General features: G+C 46.5%; 1 protein-coding gene across 1 annotated transcript in view; it reads left to right on the forward strand.

The window, feature by feature from the left end:
• Nucleotides 1–24,257, forward strand: part of WASHC5 (WASH complex subunit 5) — a 105,255-nt gene that overhangs the window by 38,335 nt on the left and 42,663 nt on the right. Inside the window, 1 exon segment of the mRNA XM_068100497.2 lies at nt 16,623–16,698. Within this exon segment, the coding sequence (XP_067956598.2) occupies nt 16,623–16,698 (76 nt within the window).

Raw genomic sequence — 24,257 nt, forward strand, 5'->3', positions numbered from 1 at the left:
GTGTGTGTGTGTGTGTGTGTGTGTGTGTGTGTGTGTGTGTGAGACGGGGCTGTATCCAAGGGGGTTGTGTCAAAGCATGTCCAATGAAAGTGGGGTTGTATCAAAAGTGGGGTTGTATCAAAAGTGGGGTTGTATCAAAAGTGGGCTTGTATCAAAAGTGGGGTTGTATCAAAAGTGGGGTTGTATCAAAAGTGGGGTTGTATCAAAAGTGGGGTTGTATCAAGAGTGGGGTTGTATCAAAAGTGGGGTTGTATCAAAAGTGGGGTTGTATCAAAAGTGTGGTTGTATCAAAAGTGAGTGTGAGTAAACCGGTCATCACTGCCAGCAGTTTTAAAGTGGCAGCTCTAGTTATTATTAATTTTGTTTTCTAATAACATTAATGTTATATGCTATTGTCATAAGTGTTATTACTTTTGTTATTAGAAGTGGCCTTGGAAAAACTCTACAATACACTATCTTAACACAGATATACACCTTAACACAGATTTCACCTTATGTGAAAAAACCTCTTCGGGAGGGAGGTGGGAGTAATTGAGTCACTGCAACCTCTAGCATGTGACCCTCAGTCCTTCTGTCAAGTTTGGTTGAGATTGGAAAAGTAATGTTACGTGTGCCTCCCCAAACCCCGGTCACGGTGTACTTCCGAGCCCCGAGAGGAGTCACGGCAGAAAGATGTGTTATTCTGTGTGTCAAAGATCAATGGTGAAACCACACCAATTGTTACCAACAAACAAGTATTGTATTAAGGTCACACAAGAATAACAGTACAATAATAATATTAATCAATTGTACAACCAATATATCATTCCTATGATGGTACCATCAGTTTTGTACAATATAACTCGCTGTGCTCCAAGTGAGCGAAAAGAACATTCCCGATGTCTCTGTCCCAGCTTCAAACCAAAGTCGATCCATGCTCTAATGATCGTCAGAACGATGTTGTATCGAGACCAGAATCCCGCTCGGCTGACAGTCACACTGCCAAAGATAGGCAAAAGTGTCCTCAAGAGGCGGCTAGGAAATCACACCTTCGGGTATGGATGTTCAACGGCTCCCAATCAGCAAACTGCAAATTCACACTCAAAATCCATGTTACACACACACACCAGGTTAACGTCTGGATGCGGTGCAATGGTTGAAGCGAGGTGAAAAACCTGGAGCGAGGCAAAATGAGGCGCGATGCAAAATGGCCAACGGTCCATTCTCGAGATGTAACAGCAATCCAATGATTCTCTTCGGAATCAACCGCAAAACCTGTCACGCAGGTTTAACTGTCACAGCGATAACAACTCTGTCGCAGGAATCCCTTTCCCAGGAAACCCCAAAGTTCACTCGTGACCCTCGTTCGCCAGCGTTTGCTCAAAACCTCAACGCAGCTCGGCTTCTTCTCCGACCTCACTTGCTCCGCCTCCTTTTTCTCCTTCTTCTTCCTCTTCTTCCTCTTTTTCCTCCTCGTCTCGTCCGGTTCCCGTTCCAGTTTCTTTTAAAACACTAACTTTTTTTACCTTTTGAAAACAGCTATCTCCAATTCACTTGAACGATAACAATAATAGTACATGGAAGCAAAAATGTTTACAGTGGATGAGAACCACAACAACGGAAGTGACGAATCCGTAACACTTCCCCCCCTCAAGAAAGAAAGTTGGAACATAGTGAAAACTTTCTTTGCATGCAAAAACTCTTTTAACAAACAAAAGTAAAACTCACCCCCAAATGATCAATTCAAGTGAGCAACAATAATTAATATTCCCCAAAATAAAGCAACAAAACTAAAAAACAACCTCCAGGAATTTTAAAAGTTATGTCACTGGATAAAGCATCAGCAATGACATTGTCCCTGCCCTTTACATGCTCAATTTCCAAGTTGAACTCCTGCAAAGCCAAACTCCATCTCATCAACCTCTGATTTTTATTTTTCATTTTTTGAATGAAGGTTAAGGGGTTGTGATCAGTGAATACTTTTATAGGAAAGGTAGTAGTTCCTAGATACACCTCATAATGCTGAAGCGCTAGCAGGAGAGCAAGGGTCTCTTTTTCTACGGTGGCATAATTTGCCTGATGTTTGTTAAACTTTTTGGAATAGTAGCACACCGGGTGATCCACTCCATCCTCATATTCCTGTAATAGAACTGCCCCAGCCCCCACATCACTTGCATCAATGGCCAACTTGAATGGTTCTTGAAAATCCGGGGCTGCTAGGACAGGAGAGCTCATTAATATTGCTTTGACGTGGGCAAAGGCAGCCTGACGTTTGTCATCCCAAACAAACCTGGTCTCTTTCCTCAGCAAATTCGTTAAAGGGGCTACCACATCAGAAAAATTCCTGCAGAACTGCCGGTACCAACCAGCCATACCCAAGAATCTCATAAGCTCCTTCTTCCCTTTTAGAACTTGGAAGCGATCAATGGCTTCTATCTTGGCTGTCAACGGTTGCACCTGACCCTGACCTACTACATGGCCTAGGAACACCACCTGTGCTTTTACAAACTCACTCTTAGATAAGTTGATGGTCAACCCTGCCTCGGTCAATTTCTTGAAAAATGCATGAATTTGTTTAATATGATCTTCCATGGTCATGGTGTGAATGATGACATCATCCAGATAAGCCTCCACCCCCTCAAGGTCTGCAATGAGCTTATTAATCAGCCGTTGAAATGTAGCAGGCCCGTTTTTCAATCCAAAGGGAAGAACCTTGTACTGATACAACCCATTTGGTGACTAAAGCCAATATTTCCTTGGCTCTATCAGTAAGAGGAATCTGCCAATACCCTTTCAGCAAGTCAAATTTAGTTACAAATTTAGCTGGGCCTATTCTATCAATGCAGTCATCAATCCTCGGGATGGGATATGAGTCGGTCTTGGTCATGCATTAACACGTTTTAAATCCGTACAACAGCGAAAACTGCCATCGGGGTTTGGAACCAACACACATGGTAAGCTCCATTCACTGCTGCGTGTGAATTTGTCAATTCACTACTGTGTGAACGCAAAAAGCGTTCGATGATGTCATTCTCCAACATATACTGAACCTCCTTCCGAAGATACTCCATCTTCACAGGGTTCATCCGATAGGGGTGTTGCTTCACAGGAGTGGCTTCCCCCACCTCAATATCATGATATTGTTACGTGGTCCTCCCGGTAACTACCTGGTCTTGGTGACCCCCGGACCGTGGGAGGACCCCGCCAGAAAGATCTCTGATTTATACGCTTTCGTAACGCAATCAATATGAAAGACACAACAATTCAAGTCAATAAGAAACCCCACACCAAGGATCCGGATTAATCAATAATATATTCCCCAATCAATCAACAACCATCAACAATCAATCACCAATATTACTAAGATGGCCATCTCATATATTTTCCCCCTTTCCCCACTCACGACCCCTCAATGGTCACTGTCCCTCACAATGTCTCTGGGCCCCTCCAGACCAAGGTGAAGGTCGACTTCTCCGCACACGGGCGGTTGAACGGACCCCTGGCTGACGTGCTCCCAAACGTGCACGTCACGTACCGGGAACAGCTGCTGCAGCGCACACCTCCTTGCAAAGCAAAGCGCGCGAGGCCCAAGGTGCGACCCGTACACGCCCTCGGAGGCGTCGAGGCGAACAGTGCCGGACGCTTGGTTCCTTCCAGGAAGCCACGGCAACCGGACACGTAACAGGCAATCACCCCGCGCAGGTAACTCCTCTCGCCAGACGGGCGTTTCAAAGTCAGCGTTCTCAACGCTAATCAATATCGACCCCGCTCGCGTCGGAGCTGGGCGAGGAAGAAGAAGATAGCCGCTTCTCCAGGACCTCGTGTCTTTTTTTTTCTTCCGGTTCACCATCCCGTTTCCGGTCTCCTGTTATCCAGAGCGCCTCTAACCATTTAACCACAACAACCTTTAATAGAATAAACATTAATAAGCAATGACCTGAATAGTAATTCACATAAATTCACATAAATCCGTAACAATATACCAAGTCAGTACGACCAGGTACATCTGTGAACAAATGTGCAAACTCAAAAATTAGGCTGGATAGTTGTCCTTGTTGTTCTCTCGTCAAATGACCTAATTTCTCATCTAAATGACTCAACACTTCCATGTCCGTCAATCTGGGACAAGCCTGGTCATCAAAGTTATCAAACTTCACACCGGCCTCAACCTCTGGATTCTCTTGCACCCCGACTACAGGCACGACAGGTGAGATAGGAACCATTTTTTCCACAGGCTTCCTCTCATAATATTTCTTCAGTCGGTTGACATGACACAGCTGCCGCTTTTTCCGTCGGTCAGGAGCTGTCACCACGTAATCTGTTTCATTAACCCTCCTTTCGATTGCATAGGGACCGAAATATCTAGCCTGTCATGGCTGACCTGGAACAAGAAGCAACACTAACACTCGGTCCTCAGGACTGAAATTTCTTATCTGAGATTTATTGTCATGTCTCACTTTCATTTTATCCTGTGTCACTTTCAAGTTTCCTCTCGCAACTTCACAAGCCTTTGCCAATCTGTGCCTAACCGTTGACACATACTCGACCACTGTTGACTGCGACTCCTCCTGTAGCCACTGTTCTTTCACTAATTTCAATGGTCCTCGAACTGCGTGTCCAAACACAAGTTCAAAAGGACTGAATCCCAATGACTCCTGAACAGATTCCCTCGTAGCAAACAACAATAAGGGTATTCCTTCATCCCAATCCTTGTCACATTCAAAACAATACGTTCTGATCATATTCTTCAATGTCTGGTGAAACCTTTCCAAGGCCCCTTGGATCTCGGGATGGTAAGTACTTGATCTTACTTGCTCCACTCCCAACAGGTGTACCACTTGCTGAAAAAGTGTTGACATGAAATTGGAACCCTGATCAGACTGGATGACCTTAGGTAGGCCAACCAAAGTGAAAAATTTAATCAAGGCCTTCGCAATAACTGCCGCAGTAATTTTTCTAAGAGGCACTGCCTCTGGGAACCTTGTGGAAGCGCACATGATGGTCAGCAAATACTGATGTCCAGCCTTAGTTTTAGGTAAAGGGCCTTACACAGTCAATAATGACTCGGCTGAATGGCTCTTCAAAAGCTGGAATTGGTTTTAAAGGTGCGGATGGGACTTTCTGATTAGGTTTTCCCACCAGCTGGCAAGAGTGGCAAGATTTACAGAACTCCGCCACATCACGTCGCAATCCTGGCCAGAAAAAATGTACCAATATTCTGTCACATGTCTTGTTCACTCCAAGGTGTCCGGCCAAAGGTGTCTCATGCGCCAAACTCAATATCTCCTTCCGGTACGGCGGTGGCACCACAATTTGGTAATGAATTTTCCACTCATCATTTGCTGGCACCTCCGGTGGTCTCCATTTTCTCATGAGTATTTCCCCTTTCATGAAGTAACCAACAGGTATCTTCATAGCATCTTCCTCTGTAACGGCTTTATCAATCAAATTCCGGATCTCCGAATCTCCGTGTTGTTCTTCAACAAGTCTCTTTCGTACCAGCACCGTTTGTTCAACCTCATTCCCAGATGTCTCCGACGGACACTCCATTTCCTCTTTTTAATTTTCCCCCAATACCTCGAAGGAACCCAAATCCACATCGCCTTCCTTCTCCTTCTCTTCAGAGTGCTTCCTACCCATAGCACGAGTCACTGCACAGGATGGAAAGATACCCGGAATCTCCTGCTCTAACTGTGCTGTGTTATTTTCCATACTGGGCTTTTCAACCAACATCGGATTACCAGAAACTCGACCACCGGCCAAATCATTCCCGATAATAAAAGAGATTCGCTCTACAGGAAGAGTGGCTTGTAAACCTACGGTGACCGGTCCTGACACCAAATCAGACTTCAAATGGATGACATGAAGAGGAGCTTTAACAAAGCCACCAACCCCCTGTAAAAGAACACTAACACCAGTTGCCATCTTCTCTGACAATGGCAAAATGCCCTCAAGCATCAAAGATTGATGTGCTCCTGTGTCCCTCAATACCCTAACAGGTCTATGGTTCGTTAAGTCTCCATCCATTGACACAAACCCCTCTGAAATAAAATGTTTGTAACCCTCTTGAACAAGGTCGTTCTGTGATGCCGTAACTTTGGAATGGGAACCTTCACAAGGCACTGTCCTCCAAGGACGATTTCTCACATTGGCCAATGCATTCGGAGTTGCACTTGTTTGACTCCGCTCCTGATTTTTCCTTTTCAGGGCGTAACATTGGGACATCAAATGCCCAGGTTTCTTGCAAAAAGCGCAAGTAGGCCCGGAGGAAAAACTCGTGGTCTGCCTCGGGCCCCCCGGAAGATAGGTATGTCTTGGAACTGCAGTCTTCTGATCCCTAAAAGTCGCGGTATCAGATTTATCCCCATAGTCCTCTCTAGGCCGCCTCCATGAAAATCTGTTCTCCGAACCTGATTTTCCGTAACTCCCCTGGCTAACTCTAGGCGGGAAGTTAGGTTTGTGGAATCCCATCCTGTGTGTCAAGGCATAGTCATCTGCCACTGTTGCTGCCTCATACAACTCTGGTACTTTCTTTTCATCCAGATGTACTTTAATGTCCACGTGGACACACTGTTTGAATTCCTCCACCAAAATCAATTGTCGTAACAGGTTGAAGTCTTTCCCAATCTCCTTCGAGTCACACCACCGATCAAACATGGTTTCCTTCATTCTGGCAAACTCCACATGGGTCTCACTCTCCCTCTTCCTGGCATTCCTGAATTTTTGCCGGAAAGCTTCATGGACCAATTCATAGGCTTTGAGAATGGCTTTCTTCACTATCTCATAATCTGCACATTGGTCAATCGGTAAAGCCGAAAATATATCTTGAGCTTTACCCACCAGAACACTTTGCACTAACATAGTCCAGGACCCCACAGGCCATTTTAGCATTTGAGCCACTTTCTCAAAATATAAAAAGAACTTGGCTACCTCCTTTTCATTGAAGGGTGGAACCAGCCTCACATGCCTACCAACATCCCAAGAGTTTTTTTTTTTTTTTTTTTTTTTTTTTGTATACAAGACCGAGGCTCGTGAAAGAGCGAACATTAATCACACAGAAAGACAAACAGACACACAAAACAAATAACATCGGGAGCGGTAGACAAGATGGGGAGAGAGGGGGAAGGACACAAACACAACATTTGAGAGCAGGGACCGAGAGACATGGAGACATCGAGAGAACTGTGGGAGGGAGAGGGCTTTGGGGGCGAGGCATGGGAAGGGGGGGGGGGGGGTGGGAGAGGTATAAAACATATGGACACTGCCAAGACTTCCAGGAAAGAAGTTGGAATTTCAAACAAGGTGGATCTGGGGTGAATTAGTGGGGGTAGAAAAGATCAAGGTTTTGGATGGGGGAAGATAAGAGATGGTGGTGACCAGCTGTTTTGAAGACCTGGAGGGAGGAGTGTGATTGAAGTGAGTGTGGGAGTTTGTTCCAGAGGCGGGAGAAAAGAGGAATGAAAGAGTGAAGGTGAGCAGAGAGCCGAGATTTCGGCAGTTTAACCATCAGAGGGTTGCTGGCAGATCTTGTGCGACCTGCAGGAATATTTGGGGGACAGAGCACAGAGAGAGCTGGGGGAGCAAGGCCGGAGAGGAGTCGGTAGAAGACAGAAAGACCACCTACCTGCCTGCGGTGAGTGAGTTAAAGGCACTCAGAGATAGCTTCATCGCGGGAGATTCCAATGATTCTGAAAGCTTTGGATTCAACAGCGTGAAGCCGAGCCAGGTGTGAAGCAGGAGCACCAGCCCATAGGGGAGAACAGTATTCCATTGAGCTGCGGATGAAAGCCTTGTATGTGGTGAGGAGCTCAGGTGTGCCTAGGAAGGACTTCGCACGACGGAGGATGCCCAGTCGGCGACTGGCTTTGGAGGCCAGCTTGGAAATGTGGTTTTCCCAAGAAAGATCATGGCAGATGGTGAGACCCAAAAGCTTGAGCGACAGAACTTCTTGGAGAGGATTGTTGAGAAAGTAGATGGGAGGGTTGTCCAGTCGATCTTTTCGGAGAGACATAGTAAGAGTGTGAGATTTGTCAGGATTGAAAGACATGTTCCACATGTTTGACCAGTCTGTGATTTTGTCCAGGTCTTCAGAGAGTGAGGAGGTTGCAGACTGCCGATCTGAGGGAAGAGGAATGGAGCGGCAGAGAGTGGAGTCATCAGCAAAGAGATACAGAGGATTTTCCAGAGAGTCGGAGAGATCATTGATAAAGACCAGAAAAAGCACAGGGCCCAGCACACTGCCTTGGGGAACTCCAGCCTGAACGGGAAGGGGAGATGAGAGAAATCCATTCAGGGCCACACGTTGACTACGACCAGAGAGGAAGTCCGCAAGCCATGCATGGAGATTTCCATGGATACCATAGGAGGAGAGTTTGGTGAGCAGAGCTGGGTGCCAGACCGTATCGAAGGCACGTGATATGTCAAGGGAGACAGCTCTGATTTCCTGTTTGGCATTGAGGACCTCCATCCATTGTTGAGACAGCAGAAGCAGCATGTCCAGAGTAGAGTGACCTGGTCTGAAACCAAATTGATGATCAGAGATCAAGCCATTGGAGAAGAGGAAAGATTTCATATCTGAAGCAATGATGGATTCCATGACTTTGCTGATAATTGGGAGCAGGCTGATTGGTCTGTAGTTGCAAGGATCTGTTTTTGCACCTTTTTTGTGTAAAGCGGTAATGTTTGCTGATTTCCAGGATGCTGGCAGATGACCTTGAGCAAAGGATAGGGTGAAAAGAACAGAGAGAGGGTGAGATAGAGCGGCAGAGCAGGATTTTAGGACCCTTGGGCTGATGCCATCTGGTCCAGTTGCAGAATCAGAGTCGAGGTTTGACAAAAACTCCTCCACCTTGTCAGGAGAGAAGGTCACAGAGTCCAGGAGCAGTTTGGTTCGACTGGGAAAGGTGGGAACAGAGAGAGATGGGTTTGGGACTAAGGATTTTGAGGCAAACACAGAGTTGAGCATTCAGCTTTGTCACGTGCGATGTCAACTGTGTGGCCATTTGAGGTAAGGGAGGGGATGGAGGGGGAACAAACACCAGAAACGGATTTGACCAGACGCCACCAGGATTTGGAGGAAGGAGACAGGTTTGAGAGTTCATTCTTGAGTGAGGAGAGATAGTGCTTCCTGGCACTCCTGAGGGTAGACACACACTTGTTCCGAGCTTGGTGGAAGGAACTGAGATTTCCTTCAGTTGGATTAGCCTTCCAAGAGGCAAAGGCAAGTTGTTTCAGGGCAACTGCCTCACCACAAGATTCAGTGTACCATGGACGGGAGGAAGGGTAAGACAACTGAAGGCGAGATGGGATAAATCTGTGCATGAGAGAGATCAGTTTGCTTTGGAAGAATTCCCAGGAAGAATTGATGTCAGAGGCAGTGGGGATGGGAGACCAATCCAGACGATTGATGGCTGCTTGAAGACCGTCCCAGTTGGCCTGAGTGAAATGCCAGACTCGTCGACGCTGAGGAGGCTCTCTGAGAATGGCCAGAGAGATGTCCACTTTGACAAGCACATGATCAGAAGAACCGATTGGAGCAGAAGAAGAGCAGCAGACATTAGCAGGGAAGTTAGTCATAACCAAGTCTAGAAGAGAAGATACTCCATTGGCTGAGATCCGGGTCGGGAAATTGACAGATTGTGTCAATCTCAGTGAGTCACAGAAGTCCTTTGCTGAGGTGCCATGACTGGTGAGAGAGGAACCCACACCCAACCAGGTGGCATGATGACAATTGAAGTCACCACATATGAGGAAGAGAGAGTTGGGATGAGTGGATAGAAGTTGGTCCATGTTGTCAGACAGTGAAATGTAGATGGAGTCATCACTGTTTGGGGGACGGTACAGAACACATATGAACAAAAGGTGGGAGCGGAGAGGAAGACGTAGCCAGAGGTACTCCTGGGGATGAGGAGGAGAGAGGGCAGTGCAAGGAGAGTGAGGAAGAGAGTTTTTGATAAAGATAGCCACCCCACCACCAGGCCGAGGCTCAGGTCTATCATACCGGAGGAGGGAGTAACCAGGAAGAGATATTAAGGAATCAGAGACATCTTGAAGGAGGAAAGTCTCTGTTAAGCAGATCAAGTCTGGATTGTCAGAAGCAACCTGTATGGAGAGATCAGTCAGGTTTGAGCGAAGGCCCCGGATGTTTGAGGTCCATACCGTTAATGAAGAGAGAGGGGGAGCATCGGGTACAGGACAGGGGAGGGGAGGAGTAGGGTAAGATGAAGGATGAGAGGGGGAGGTAGGGAGAGCAGTTGTTAGTGTGTCAGCGATTGCAGAAGAGTTCCAAGAAAGGGAAGGATGAGGAGGATGAAAGGTTTGAAGGTGAAGGGATGAGGCACAGAGAGGGGTTGTTTGAGGGGGGGCAGAGGAAAGAAGAAGGTTGGGGGGGGGGGGGGTGGAGGTATGAGATAGAAGGGAGACGAAGTGGGGAGGAGGCAGCTTTGAGGAGGAGGGGGGAGGAGGGAGAATTGGAGAGGAATGGTATGGGGGGAGATTTGAATGGGAGGGGTTGGGGGGGAGTTTTGAAGGGGAGGAGTGAGGGGGGAGTTTAGGAGGGGAAGGGCAAGGGGGGAGTTCAGGAGTGGAAGGGCAAGGGGGGAATTCAGGAGTGGAGGGGTAGGGGGGGAGTTTAAGAGTGGCGGGGCAAGGGGGGAGTTTAGGAGTGTAGGTGCAAGGGGAGGGATTTGGATGGGAGGGGCAAGAGGGGAGTTTAGAAAGTGGATGATTAATGAAAGACGAACATTGAAAACAAATTGGGTTTGTTGTGAATTTCAAGTTAGCAATCCGGTTCAGAATGATGGAGGAGGGATGGAATGAATGTGAATTTAGACCATGTAGTGAGGGAGACGTATAAGATATTGAATTTCTTTTTTTTGAGGTGGAATGAGTTGGAGAGGAAATTGAGAAAAGCCTTTTAAATAGGAAGAAAAACAGCGTGTTGTAAAATACCACTGAGTAAAACACTGAAGGGGAAAGGTTATACATATTTAAATAATATTTAAACAGAACCGTGAACAATCTTATGTGCACAAAAATACCAACGGGGGGAGAGCCGAGAGGGACCACCACGAGTCACGTGAAGGGCGAGTTCTCACTAGTTGTCGAACTGGCCGGCATGGATACTACTTCTCTCCGTTCTCCCAGTAATTCCAGCTCCTTGAGTTTAAGTTCCTTCTGGTACTCCATGTTCCGTTCCTTTAACTCCCTTTCGGGTCTCCTTTCCTCTGCTCTTTCCTCTGCTCTTCTTTCTTCTTCAGCTCTCCTTTCCTCTGCTCTTCTCTCCTCAAGTTCCTTTTCAGCTCTCCTTTCCTTTGCTCTTTCCTCTGCTCTTCTTTCTTCTTCAGCCCTCCTTTCCTCTGCTCTTCTCTCCTCGAGTTCTAGGTCCTGTTCTGCTCTTTCCTTTGCTCTTCTTTCCTCGGCTTTCCATTCCAACTCTTTTAACCTTTCCTGTCTCTGCAGTTGCATCTCCATTTGCCGTGGCTCCACATTTCCTTTTTCATCGGGTAACCAATCCAAGGCTACCTCTTCCCATGTTCCTTGTCCCACTAGAGACTCCACCACCAATGTCTGCATCTCTGCTTTCTTCATACTAACTCGGACCTCCAAGTTAAAATATTTGGCCAATATCATGAGTTCCGATCTTTTTAACGCCTGGAACTGTGCCTCATTAGGGGACGCCACAAACTTTTCTGCGTCAAACACCATGGTGACTATCAGTTAGCACCTGTTAACCTTCACACAAAAAAATTAAATTTTTTGAAAAATTTGGGAATGTTAGAAAATTCCAAATTTGGGAATTTTGGGAATGTTTTCGGAATTTTGGAATGTTTTGGGAATGTTAGATCCCGGACGGAGCCCCCAATTTCTGTTACATGCTCCTCCCCAAACCCCGGTCACGGTGTACCTCCGAGCCCCGAGAGGAGTCACGGCAGAAAGATGTGTTATTCTGTGTGTCAAAGATCAATGGTGAAACCACACCCATTGTTACCAACAAACAAGTATTGTATTAAGGTCACACAAGAATAACAGTACAATAATAATATTAATCAATTGTACAACCAATATATCATTCCTATGATGGTACCATCAGTTTCGTACAATATAACTCACTGTGCTCCAAGTGAGCGAAAAGAACATTCCCAATGTCTCTGTCCCAGCTTCAAACCAAACTCGATCCATGCTCTAATGGTTGTCAGAACTATGTTGTATCGAGACTAGAATCCCGCTCGGCTGACAGTCACACTGCCAAAGATAGGCAAAAGTGTCCTCAAGAGGCGGCTGGGAAATCACACCTTTGGGTATGGACGTTCAACGGCTCCCAATCGGCGAACCGCAAATTCACACTCAAAATCCACGTTACACACACACACACCAGGTTAACGTCTGGATGCGGTGCAATGGTTGAATCGAGGTGAAAAACCTGGAGCGAGGCGAAATCAGGCGCGAGGCAAAATGGCCAACGGTCCGTTCTCGAGACGTAACAGCACTCCAATGATTCTCTTCGGAATCAACCGCAAAACCTGTCACGCAGGTTTAACTGTCACAGCGATAACAACTCTGTCACAGGAATCCCTTTCCCAGGAAACCCAAAGCTCACTCGTGACCCTCGTTCGCCAGCGTTTGCTCAAAACCTCAATGCAGCTCGGCTTCTTCTCCGACCTCACTTGCTCCGCCTCCTTTTTCTCCTTCTTCTTCCTCTTCTTCCTCTCTTTCCTCCTCGTCTCATCCGGTTCCCGATCCGGTTTCCGGTTTCTTTTAAAACATTAACTTTTTTACCTTTTGAAAACAGCTATCTCCAATTCACTTAAACGATAACAATAATAGTACATGCAACCAAAAATGTTTGCAGTGGATGAGAACCACAACAACGGAAGTGACGAATCCGTAACAGTAACAACAGAATGTATCACGGTCAGACAGACAGACAACTAATTGTGTATTATAGCATGCTAATCGCTTATGTTCCTTTTGCGTTCCGCATTTCTGTGACGTAATTTTTTTCTCATTGTACAAAATCAAAATGCTTCTCCCTTGTCATCCGAGGTTTTGTAAATGATAACTAGAATTTTCCTTGTGATTTTTAATTCCATGTCAGCCCAACTTCAGTGGGCGATTAAAAGTGGTTATATTTCCACAAAGTGATATCTTCTTCTGGGACGTCAATTTCTTTCACACCCACCACCAGAGGGCACTGTGTTCAATTCTGGGCACACACACCACAAATGTTGGCATACACACGACACACCACCAGGTGCTATTTCCATCACATACATACATACCCACATATGCCATAACTCCATTATATATAAGCATAGTGTCTGCCCTGCAGGCGGTCTTGTTCCAAGTGTGCAGCATGTTCTTCTTACATGTCCCTTTAATTGGGTAGTGAAAAGGCATCAGACCGCTGCTTTGATCACTCCCCAAAAAAAAAAAAAAACAATAACCTGGGTTACATGTATTAAGCAAAAATGTGTACTGCTTATGTGCATATGTAATACATTGTGGTTATTTATCTTGGATAATTCCAATTGCACCACCCCTTCCCCCCAAAGGAAGAAAACACCAAGATGAAAGAAATGAAAAATATTTTTCTTCAAAATTTGATGTAATAAAATGCAATTTCAGAAAACATGCCTTCAGGGTGTCTTGAGTAAGCCCTAAAAATGGTTCAGCTTCCGAGGTCAATTCCTCTCGGAGGAATAGATGAAACATAAATGCAACATACTTTCAATCCCTCCATTATATATAGAAGATAATGCACAATCATTACACCGATCTGGGCTTTATGGCAGAGTGGCCAGACGGAAGCCAAACAGTTCAATCTTGGTTTCATCAACGACAGAATCTTGTTTCTCACAGTCTGAGAGTCCTTTAGTTGCTTTTTTGCAAACTCCAAGCGGGCTTTCATGTGTCTTTCACTGAGGAGAGGCTTCCGTCTGGCCACTCTGCCATAAAGCCCAGATCGGTGGAGTGTTGCAGTGATGGTTGTCCTTCGGGAAGTTTCTCCCATCTCCACACAGGATCTCTGGAGCTCAGCCAGAGTGACCATCGGGTTCTTGGTCACCTCTCTTACCAAGGCCCTTCTCCCCCGATTGCTCAGTTTGGCCGGGCGGCCAGCTCTAGGAAGAGTCCTGGTTGTTCCAAACTTCTTCCATTTAAGAATTATGGAGGCCACTGTGCTCTTGGGAACCTTCAATGCAGCAGAAATTTATTTGTAGGCTTCCCCAGATCTGTGCCTCGACACAATCCTGTCTCTGAGCTCTGCAGGCAGTTCCTTCGACCTCATGGCTTGGTTTTTGCTCTGATATGCATTGTCAGCTGTGAGACCTTATATAGACAGGTGTGTGCCTTTCCAAATCATGTACAATCAATTGAATTTAGCACAGGTGGACTCCAATCAAGGTGTAGAAACATCTCAAAGATGATCAAGAGAAATGGGAGGCACCTGAGCTAAATTTCAAGTGTCATAGCAAAGGGTGTGAATACTTATGTCAATGTGATATTTCAGTTTTTTCTTTTTCATAAATTTTCAAAACTTTCTGAAATCCTGTTTTCTCTTTGTCATTATGGGGTATTGAGTGTAGATTGATGAGGGAAAAAATGAATTTAAACGATTCCAGCATAAGGCTGCAACACAACAAAATGTGAAAAAAGTGAAGGGGTCTGAATACTTTCCGAATGCACTGTATATATAATAACTAAAGAAGGATGCTTTTATTTGGTTAATATGAAAAGTGTCAGCAAGAAAAGCCGTTATGAAGAAAGTCACCATGTGTGTATACATTACGACTGCATTCAGAGATCATGGCGGCTGCCATTTTGCATACCTTACGGCAATGCCATGTCACCTTCAAATGCCAAATTGTCTGTGATCTCGCAGAGGTTGGGCACTTACGAGCAGTGCTGAAATTGGTGCTGTCTCTTTGACATGTGATGAATAGTTGCTTTTATTATTACGACTGCAAAATTACTTTAAAATAAATGTTTTTTTTCCCCCAAATCAAAGTTTGATAAATGATTTTATATCCACAGGTGATTGATTCCTGACACTCTTCTCTCAATATCTGTAGTTGTTACAGTTTTTATTGTTGATTTGCTTTATTAATAGCATGAATATACAAAATCCATCGGTGTTGTACAGAAAAAGATATTACATGCTCACGAATACAGTAGAACCTTGCCGTTCGGGGGTTCCCCCTTCGCGGATTTGCTCTATCGCGATGAATTTATTGAGGCAAGATTTGCTGATTGAGGTCAATGTGCTCAAATAATCGTGGGTTGGTGAACTATTTTCCACATTTATTCACTTAATTAACCTGGACCACCAACACAATAACCCTCTCATACCTTCCAACATCATCATCTCCATCAACTCTTCTTTATTGTCACCGTCATCAACATCGCCATTGCGTTGTAGGAGTATCTGTCTGGTTTGTTCTGCCCTTCTCATGCTAACTGGTGAACTTATTCGTTTTTCCCCATTACCCCATAAGTTTGCACATCAAGGATTTGCGGTTAAAAGGGATTTTTTTCAAAAACGTAAACAACGAGGACGGCAATGCCCTTCTGTACTCGTAATTCTCAGTTAGCATGAGAAGGGCAGAACAAACCAGACAGATACTCCATAAATACTGCCTGAGGTTATTGTCCATCATCAAATCAAGAAAACTAAACTAAAACCATCTTAAACCTGCCTCAGTTAAAACAGGTACCCCAGAGCATTTGAAGGATTGTTCATGGGGTATGCACGGGATGGACAAAGTGAGTTTGAAACTGGTGGTTGTACTCAGGGTGGGCCGGGGAGGTTATGGGTGGTAAAAAAATTGTACTCCTGGATGTTTTAAGATTTACATTATTAGAGAATGCAACAAAGCAAAGATGCTGAGCATGACTACCATTGTGAAGATTGACTTCGCCAAAAAAAAAAAGTAGAAAGAGCAATCAAATCCATCTTGTCCATCCCATGTATCCTCTCTTCCCCCTTATTCCTCCCCACACCCAATGTTTGTCCATGTCTCCCACTATTTTGTCCTTCAACTCTGCTGTTAGTGACCCCACCTCCTCCCCACTCTTTCTGTCTCTCCTGTTCCTTTTATTCCATTGCGTCCTGATCTGTTCAATGGCCTCGCTCTTCCACGAGTCTTGACGTTGTAGACAAAATAAAAATATTTCAGATCCTCGCCAGGACTTTTGTGTGGTTTTATAGTACTGTATATATTTTATCGACATAGTTGCATTCTAATTGTACATATTTTATAGAGATACCTGGTTGAAAAAAGAGAACGTGGAAAAATTGTGGTCTACGTTGGCACATTATGTGCAAACAAACAAACAGACTCAAATGCAATACCCTGTCTCCTGGCAAGGGTAAAAATCTATTCATCCTCCAAGAAGTGGTGGGGGACGGTATTACAAGTTCTAATAAAATATGCCATAGGCATATAAGGAGGTGCGAGGGAGAGAGGGGGGGGGGGGTGGGGGAGGGGGTTTACAAAGGGGGGTTCTTTGCTAGTTTTAAAAATGACTAATATTGGTGAACTCACTGTTGAATGTTTGAGTTAATCCTGATAATTCATGTCAACACCAAGTGGAAAAGACACATTTACATCCTTGTCTTCTTCAAAACTTATTGTTGTTCCCAGCTACACTACGATTATGCAAGAAGGCATAAAGCGTGACCCCTCACTTGTGACAAAGCTTCGAGCAACTTTCTTAAAGGTGACCACATCCTCCCAAGACACTATCTACAATCGCTGTCATGTTAAAATTTGGCAATTCTCTGTATGTATGTATGTGTGTATATATATATATGTATATATATATGTATGTGTGTATATATATATGTATATATATATATATATATATATATATATATATATATGTATATATGTATATATATATATATATATATACATACATACTAGCTTGGCTCGGCTCACCACGCATCGTTACAGAGGAACGGGTTTGTTTTAGCTGAGGATAATGACTGTACCTGAGTTGCTGTGTTGTCATGATTTACACCAATCATAATATAAACAATTATTTTGCACAAATGTATTTGTAGTGTTTGTGATATTACATTTTTAGAAGCGATTTAGGTTGAAGAATTAAGTTAAAAAAAAAAATATGAAAAAAAGAACCCCTCAGCACATACATACGGGAGGGGTAGGTGCAGACTGGAGGTTTGGAACGATTACACCTCACCACCACGTAATTCAAAATGCCTCACCACCACGTAATTAAAAACGCCTCACCACCACATAATTCAAAACACTTCACCACCACGTAATTCAAAACAACTCACCACCACGTGATTCAAAACACCTCACAGCCACGTTATTTAAAAAAAACTTCACAACCACAGAAACAAAAGTTTGAGGGAGTAGTTCATTGACAACACAGACACTGCCCAGATACGTAGACATATAGATGGATGACTGTACCTGAGTTGCTGTATTGTCATGGTTTACACCAATCATAATACAAACAATTATTTTGCACCAATGTATTTGTAATATACGTGATATTACATTTTATAAAAAATTGAAGTTGAAGATTTAACTTGAAAAAATAAATAAAAACCTTTTCAAACATTTTCAAAAAAATACCCTTCGGACATACACACCGGAGAGATAGGTGCATACCAGAAGTTCGGTATGATTTCACAAAAAGTTTGAGGGAGTAGTTCAGTCACAACACAACACAGACACTGCACAGGTGTGTGTATATATATATATATATATATTGTTACAGACGTGGCTTGGATGTTATTTACCGAGCGGTTTTATGGTATGACCACGTCTGCACAAGTTACCCGATTGTGCCCGAACGTTGACTAGTCGCGCGATGCTGGCTCAATAAGAAAAAGAAGACACCCGGCTGGATTACAATAACACAATACGACACCAAGGTTTCGATTCTCAAGACCTCCGGAGGAGATTATATTCGTACGGAAAGGTCAGATTACAGGGGCTAGAAGTATAATCACAGAAAGACAGGCACTTAGACACACTCTTATATTAACCCCGGACAGACGACAGACAAACGGGACAACGGCTGACTCACACGGGGGTTTGATGGCTAGGAAAGGCAGGTATCGATGGCTCCAGGTCCTCCTGGGCTCGGGGCAGGGTACAGTACGGTCCGGTCCGGTCCAAAGATGCGGGGAGGTCTCGTCGCGCTGGGGGTGGCGGTGGCTTCTCTCTCCAAGCTGAGGCGCATCTCTCCTCACATCCGGCGCGTGGCCGCGTATATCCGGCGGGGAGTGACACGCCCTCGGCTCGTTAGCTCCGCCTCGTGGAATCGGCACGTTGCTTCTCATTGGGTGCGTGCGGGGGGTTTACCAGGCTCCGCCCTTGACGAGGAGCTGACAAGGAGCCCCTTCGTGGTAACCCCGTGGAGCGCATGGTCTGGAGCTAATCGAGCCGGTGTGAGGACGCATCCTCCCCCGCTCCGCCGCCATCTCCTCTGTTGTTGTTGTAATTGTTGGGGAAGAAGATGGAAGGAGGTATGGGAAAGGTCCTAAACTCACTACTGATGCCATATAATCACATTCTGGTGCAACGAAGAGTCATAATTAATGGAGACGAGGCCTTAACTGACATAGAATAAGAATAACTAGGAAGATGTCCGAAAGTTGTCTACGTGTGGTGCGGTGGACCTGGGCACGACATTTAATGGGGGAATAAGGGGAAGGTCGGCTCTACTGATTGTTGTTTACATGCAATGGGACTAGGGAATGGGGGATTGGGGAAAGTTGGGGAGTATTGGAGAAAATAGGGGAATATTTACAAGCGGATATGGAGGCCAAATTCCATATTCGCAACATTGCACCCTTCTCTACCCTCGGGGCGTCCCGACCCGATAAATTTTTACCTACTTTAGTGTGGCACGCAATGTAGTTCCCTCTACTATTAACTCTACCCTGAGTGCGACAGTTTTACAGATATTCACAAATGAGTAAATATGTCCCCCTGCGACGTTGCACCCTTCTCCTCACAGAAACACACCCACAGGATAACCGAATCCGGAAAGAATTCTCAAACTAAACATACAGCCGGTAGGGAGCATTATTTACAAGACTACGCTGCTATTTACACTACGATCCAGGACCTGTTTTTGGAGGAACACATGCAGATGTTATGCATAGAGAGAGCGCGCTTGCCAGCATCGATACACCAACCCCCGAGTGCTCTGTGGCCGACGGCCTTTAATAACGTGCAGAGCACCCTTCCCGAGCATCAACAGCACCACCCCACCACCAATCGGTGCAGTCACCATTGTTCATTGGAATAAAAATAAATTCGACAACCCCTAACCCTGCAGGTGTCTCTTGCTCTTCTTGTGGTGCACTTGGTGGTGTTAACTATTAGTGGTTCACCTGTATGGCATAGGTGCCACGTTGATCCATAGGTCCATCCCCGGGTGGTGCTTGGCCGCAAACGAACTGCGGTCCATTGTGGGTGGCCACAAACATTGCGGTCCATATGGTGTATCGATCCCGGCAGCAAACAGCGAAAGTGCAGGCCCACAACTGCGCAGCCAGCACCTCTCTCTCCTCTCTCTCTACCCCAAAGCCAGATCCTCGGAGGTGGGAGACAAAAGAAGAAACAAGTGAGTAAGGTGGTAAGGGCGCAAAAGTGCACGCAATGTAGTGTGATGCACACTGGGGGCACATGGGAACCAGGTGAGACAGGTACGTTCCTATCGTACGCCCCCCCCCCCCACCAGGTAACCTACATGGCCCCTCCCTTACCCCTTACTGTATCCACACAACACAACACTACCCATAAACATCTACTTTACAAATCAACAAACATCCCTACTGTCTTCCCCGTTCCTCCCATATACCAAATTCGTCTTCTCTCCCTCCTAACCAATCAAATTTGCCATTTTCAACTCTCATCAAAATTTGCCATCTCCAACTCAACATCAAAATTTGCCATCACCAATTCATCATCAGTCCCTCCTAGGGAGGGAGAGATGGAATCACCCCAATGTCTCATCCACGTCGTGATGCGTCTCACAAATCCACACAGCAATTCATCTCCTGCAACAAAACAAAGAAAACACAGGTGTGGAGTCATCATCATCACCACAGGTAAGTGGCTGCGTATGGTGCGACAGGTTCATCAATCCTAACTATTTCCTAAATGACTTTAACAACTTTACACTACCCGGGGTCTTTCTCCGGCCAAACCATTGGCCCTCTTACACTACGGGTTCTAAAAACCAATTCCCATTGGCCAAACTGTGGTGCTCTTCAATTTGGGGTCTCACTCCCCCGATTCATCTCTCGGTGCCCTCGCACAATTTCTGGGCTGTGGCGTGTACCTCTCCCAGTGGGTCTACCCACCTGCACACCTCCACCACTGCAGTTGCCTCCGAGCTTACCTGCTCCTCACCCTAACCTAACTACCTGGGGAAGGCCCTCTGGCTCTCTCCCCACTCCGTGCCCTCTCTGGCACTGGGCTGCCCGATCCACACCCGGGATCCTCAGGCACCCACTCACAACTACCGGCTCCCAGAGCCCACCTGCGGCCTCACCTGGCCGACATCCTCACAGTGGTGGAGTGCCCAACCAACTACACACACTAACAGGCTACACGCCCAGCCATTTCCACAACACTAATGCACCCATTCACAACACCATTCTGCAACCGCACCACAAATGCCAATATCCAACCACAATTTACCTGCACCCTCTACCTAACACTTACACTACCCGCCCCGGGTACTCGTGAAAGGGGTCCACTCTTCCCCCATCCACACCTTCGCACCATGCACACCACTCCGTACCACTCACTCCAACTCTCTCCACACACCTGTACCTGCACACCTGTGCTCTCACACCTGGTGCCACCTGCACCCTTCTCTCCCCAAGCGCATTCGCGCTGATCCACAACACTCACTACTCATACACTGCTCCACACACCTGTCCAGTTGCACACCTGTGCAATCACACTTGTTCAATCCTCACACACACAGCATCATCTCAGCTAACTACTCCCTTCTGAAACTTGCGCTTCCCAGTCGTCCCTTTAACTATTGCGCTCCCTCGTCATTATAATCCACACTAATCTACCTGCGTCCCCACTACAGGTATCAGTCACTAACTAACCTTAACGTTACCTAAGGTCATCTTCTCTAGATCCCTACACACAATATCCTAACCCACCCGGGCTAGTTTTCACTGCCATACACCCCATAAGCTATTGCTCCTTTGCCCCCCACCTGTGAGGGATGGTGGATTTGCCATCCCACCACATCGGGGGTCTCTCCCTACCAATTTTGCACATCAAATTTCAACAAATTAAAAATTTGCCAATCACTGCCCATCATCTGCCAATCACTACTGCCAATCCCTTGCCAATCATCAAATTTTGTTTTTCTCCAATTTTGGGTCCAAAACACTAACCTCATCACCCAGTCGACTCACTAATACCTCTCGGTGCGCCAATCCCTGTCCAAAGCCCGGCTTCGTAAAGCCAAGCAATGGATGCTGGTTGTTTTGTGCCAGCGGCTGGATACATCCCGCATTCGGTGCAGGGAAGGAGGTTTACCCGGGCCGAGATACCACGCACCATCTCGGCACGGAGCCATCCCATGGCTCGATCTCGGCCTGCCGGAATGCCTCACCAAAACGTGGTCGCCATAACGACCCTTCCTATCGGGCTGCCCGCTCCGCCTAGTGGAGCACGGACGCGGCCGTTCAAAGCGAGGCCCAGCACGCACCGAGGGCCCGATTCGGCTAAAAGTCGACCTAACCTCTAACCCGTTTAATGTCGATGCTTCACCTGCATGCTTACACCCCGCAGCCCGTTCCTTGCTCACACATCCAGCTGTGCCCATGCTCCTCGTACCCTTCCTTACACACCCAGGTACCCTCATTCCACTCACAGCCTTGGTCACACACCTGACCACCGAACACTTTGGCACACATTCGTTGCTCGCACACCTCACCAATACACCGCTTCGCGCCCCTCCTCTGTCACCTCCTCTGTGACAATCACAGGTGTGCCCTCATTCGCACACCCAACCACGTGCCTCACCACCAACTCCAGCGTGCATTCCCACTCACGCTCTACCATTCCAGGTGTGCATCCTTCCATCCCAGGTGTACATCCTCGCTCACCTGTCACAACTAACTCACGCTCCATGTCACTCTCACTACTTTCACCTCCATTCCTGACAGCGCACTCACCCTTACTCTTGACAGCACACTCTTTCCCCATGCACCTGTCCGTCACACACCTTTCTCGCGCACACTCTCCCGTTACACCCTCTGTAACACTCACCACAGGTGGACACTCTTCCTTACTTCTGACAGCGCACTCTTTCCTCATGCACCTGTCCGTCACACACCTTTCTCGCGCACACTCTCCCGTTACACCCTCTGTAACACTCACCACAGGTGGACACTCTTCCTTACTTCTGACAGCGCACTCTTTCCTCATGCACCTGTCCGTCACACACCTTTCTCGCGCACACTCTCCCGTCACACCCTCTGTAACACTCACCACACCACGCTTCCATGTGCTCCCTCGCACACGCGCTACGACCGACTCACTCTCGCCAGCACCCTCACTCCTTGGCACGCACTTTTTCCTCACACACCCCAGAGTCGGACTTTCTCGCACACCTCCTCTTTCGCACACCAGACCTGTCGCACACTTCACCAGTGGCCTCTCACGAACACCCGGGTCCATCTCGAACCCCAAGCCTCTTAAATCACCTGGCGCATCATACGCACGACCATATTGGTCACCACTTACACCGGGTCCTCTTCCTCTTCGCTTCTCCTCCATCACCTGCGAATCCCTCATCCGGTTAACGAGCACATCACGATCCAAACACAGACTTTGGACCAATTCTTTTATCTCCTCTTTTATCTCTTTGTTATCCCCTCTCCGTCGCTTCTTAATTTCGCTCACCCCTTCTTCCACTTCTTCTAATTTGTGCCTCACCTCTTTTATTCCCCGGTACGTCTCCTCAAGCTCGTCCTCCAAGGCTACCTTGACCGTTTCCATGTGCGTCCTCACCTGCCGGTCCTTCGTCTCCATTACCTCTATCACCTCGTCCAACCTCGTTGTCAGTCCCTCACGTACTATCTGACATTCCCTCTTTGTCGCTATTAAGTCGTTTTTTATGTCGTTTTGTGTCGCTTTTAAACCTCCTAATACTGCAGTGTTCCTTTGAACCTGCTCCGTTAGTCCTTTTTGTCCCTCCGTCAGCTGTTCCACCTCCTGCGTCAGGTCCTCTATGCCCCCTTGTAACTTTACAGTCCCCTTTCTCACCTCCTTTTCCATGTGCTCCTCACAGTGCCTCACCTCCTCGCGCACTCCTCCGACCTCCTCACTCACTCCTCTTCTGATCTCCTCTCCCATCACTTGCATCTCCTGCCCAGATGCCACCCTCATCTGCTCCATTTCCTCCCTGTGAGCATCCAATTTGGTTTCTACCCCCATTCTGACCCCCTCTATCTGCTGCCCCATTTGGTTAACTTCCCTTTCCGCTTGGTCCCTCATGTCCCTCAATTTGCCTTCCATACTGTTTTCTAACCCCTCTAACCCTTTTTGCATCCCTTCCATTTGATTCTCTTGAGCGGCCATTCTGTTTTCTACCCCCGTTAACCCATGTTTCACTCCCTCTATCTGATTCTCTTGAGCGGCCATTCTGTTTTCTACCCCCGTTAACCCATTCTTTACTTCTTTTATCCCGTTGTCTAACTCCTCAAAATTATTGTCTAACTTCCCAATTTTCTTGTCTAACTCCTCAAAATTATTGTCTAACTTCTCAATTTTCTTGTCTAACTCCTCAAAATTATTGTCTAACTTCTCACTGGTACCCCTCGCTTCGTCCCTCATTACCCCCATTTGGTTTCCCATTACCCCCATTTGGTTTTCCAATCGCTCACTATTCTTTTCCATAAGGGCCGTCATTTGTATAAAAAAAAGTTCCAATCTTCCCAGCGGCGCTACTTCGGTCGCGGGCACGGTGACCAGCGAGGCGCCATTTTGCGCGCCCGCTTCTTCGTGCGTGACGGCGCTATTTTGCGAACCTGCCGCCCTCACTGCTTCGCTCTCCTCCTGTCCCTCATTTTGGTCCTGGATCGACCCTACCTCACTCTCCTTTACCGGACCCCAGCTGTCTTGATCCGCCATAGCGCGACTTTCAAAATTCGGTTTTTTATTTTTTTATTTTCGTAAAACAAATTCAAATTTCGCCGTTATAATTTCGCGCGGGAAACGCGCTCCGAATCGATTCGGTCGAGCGCC

The sequence above is a fragment of the Myxine glutinosa genome, chromosome 8 (assembly GCF_964187855.1).
Source record: "Myxine glutinosa chromosome 8, kmMyxGlut1.1, whole genome shotgun sequence".
Classification (NCBI taxonomy): Eukaryota; Metazoa; Chordata; class Myxini; order Myxiniformes; family Myxinidae; genus Myxine; species Myxine glutinosa.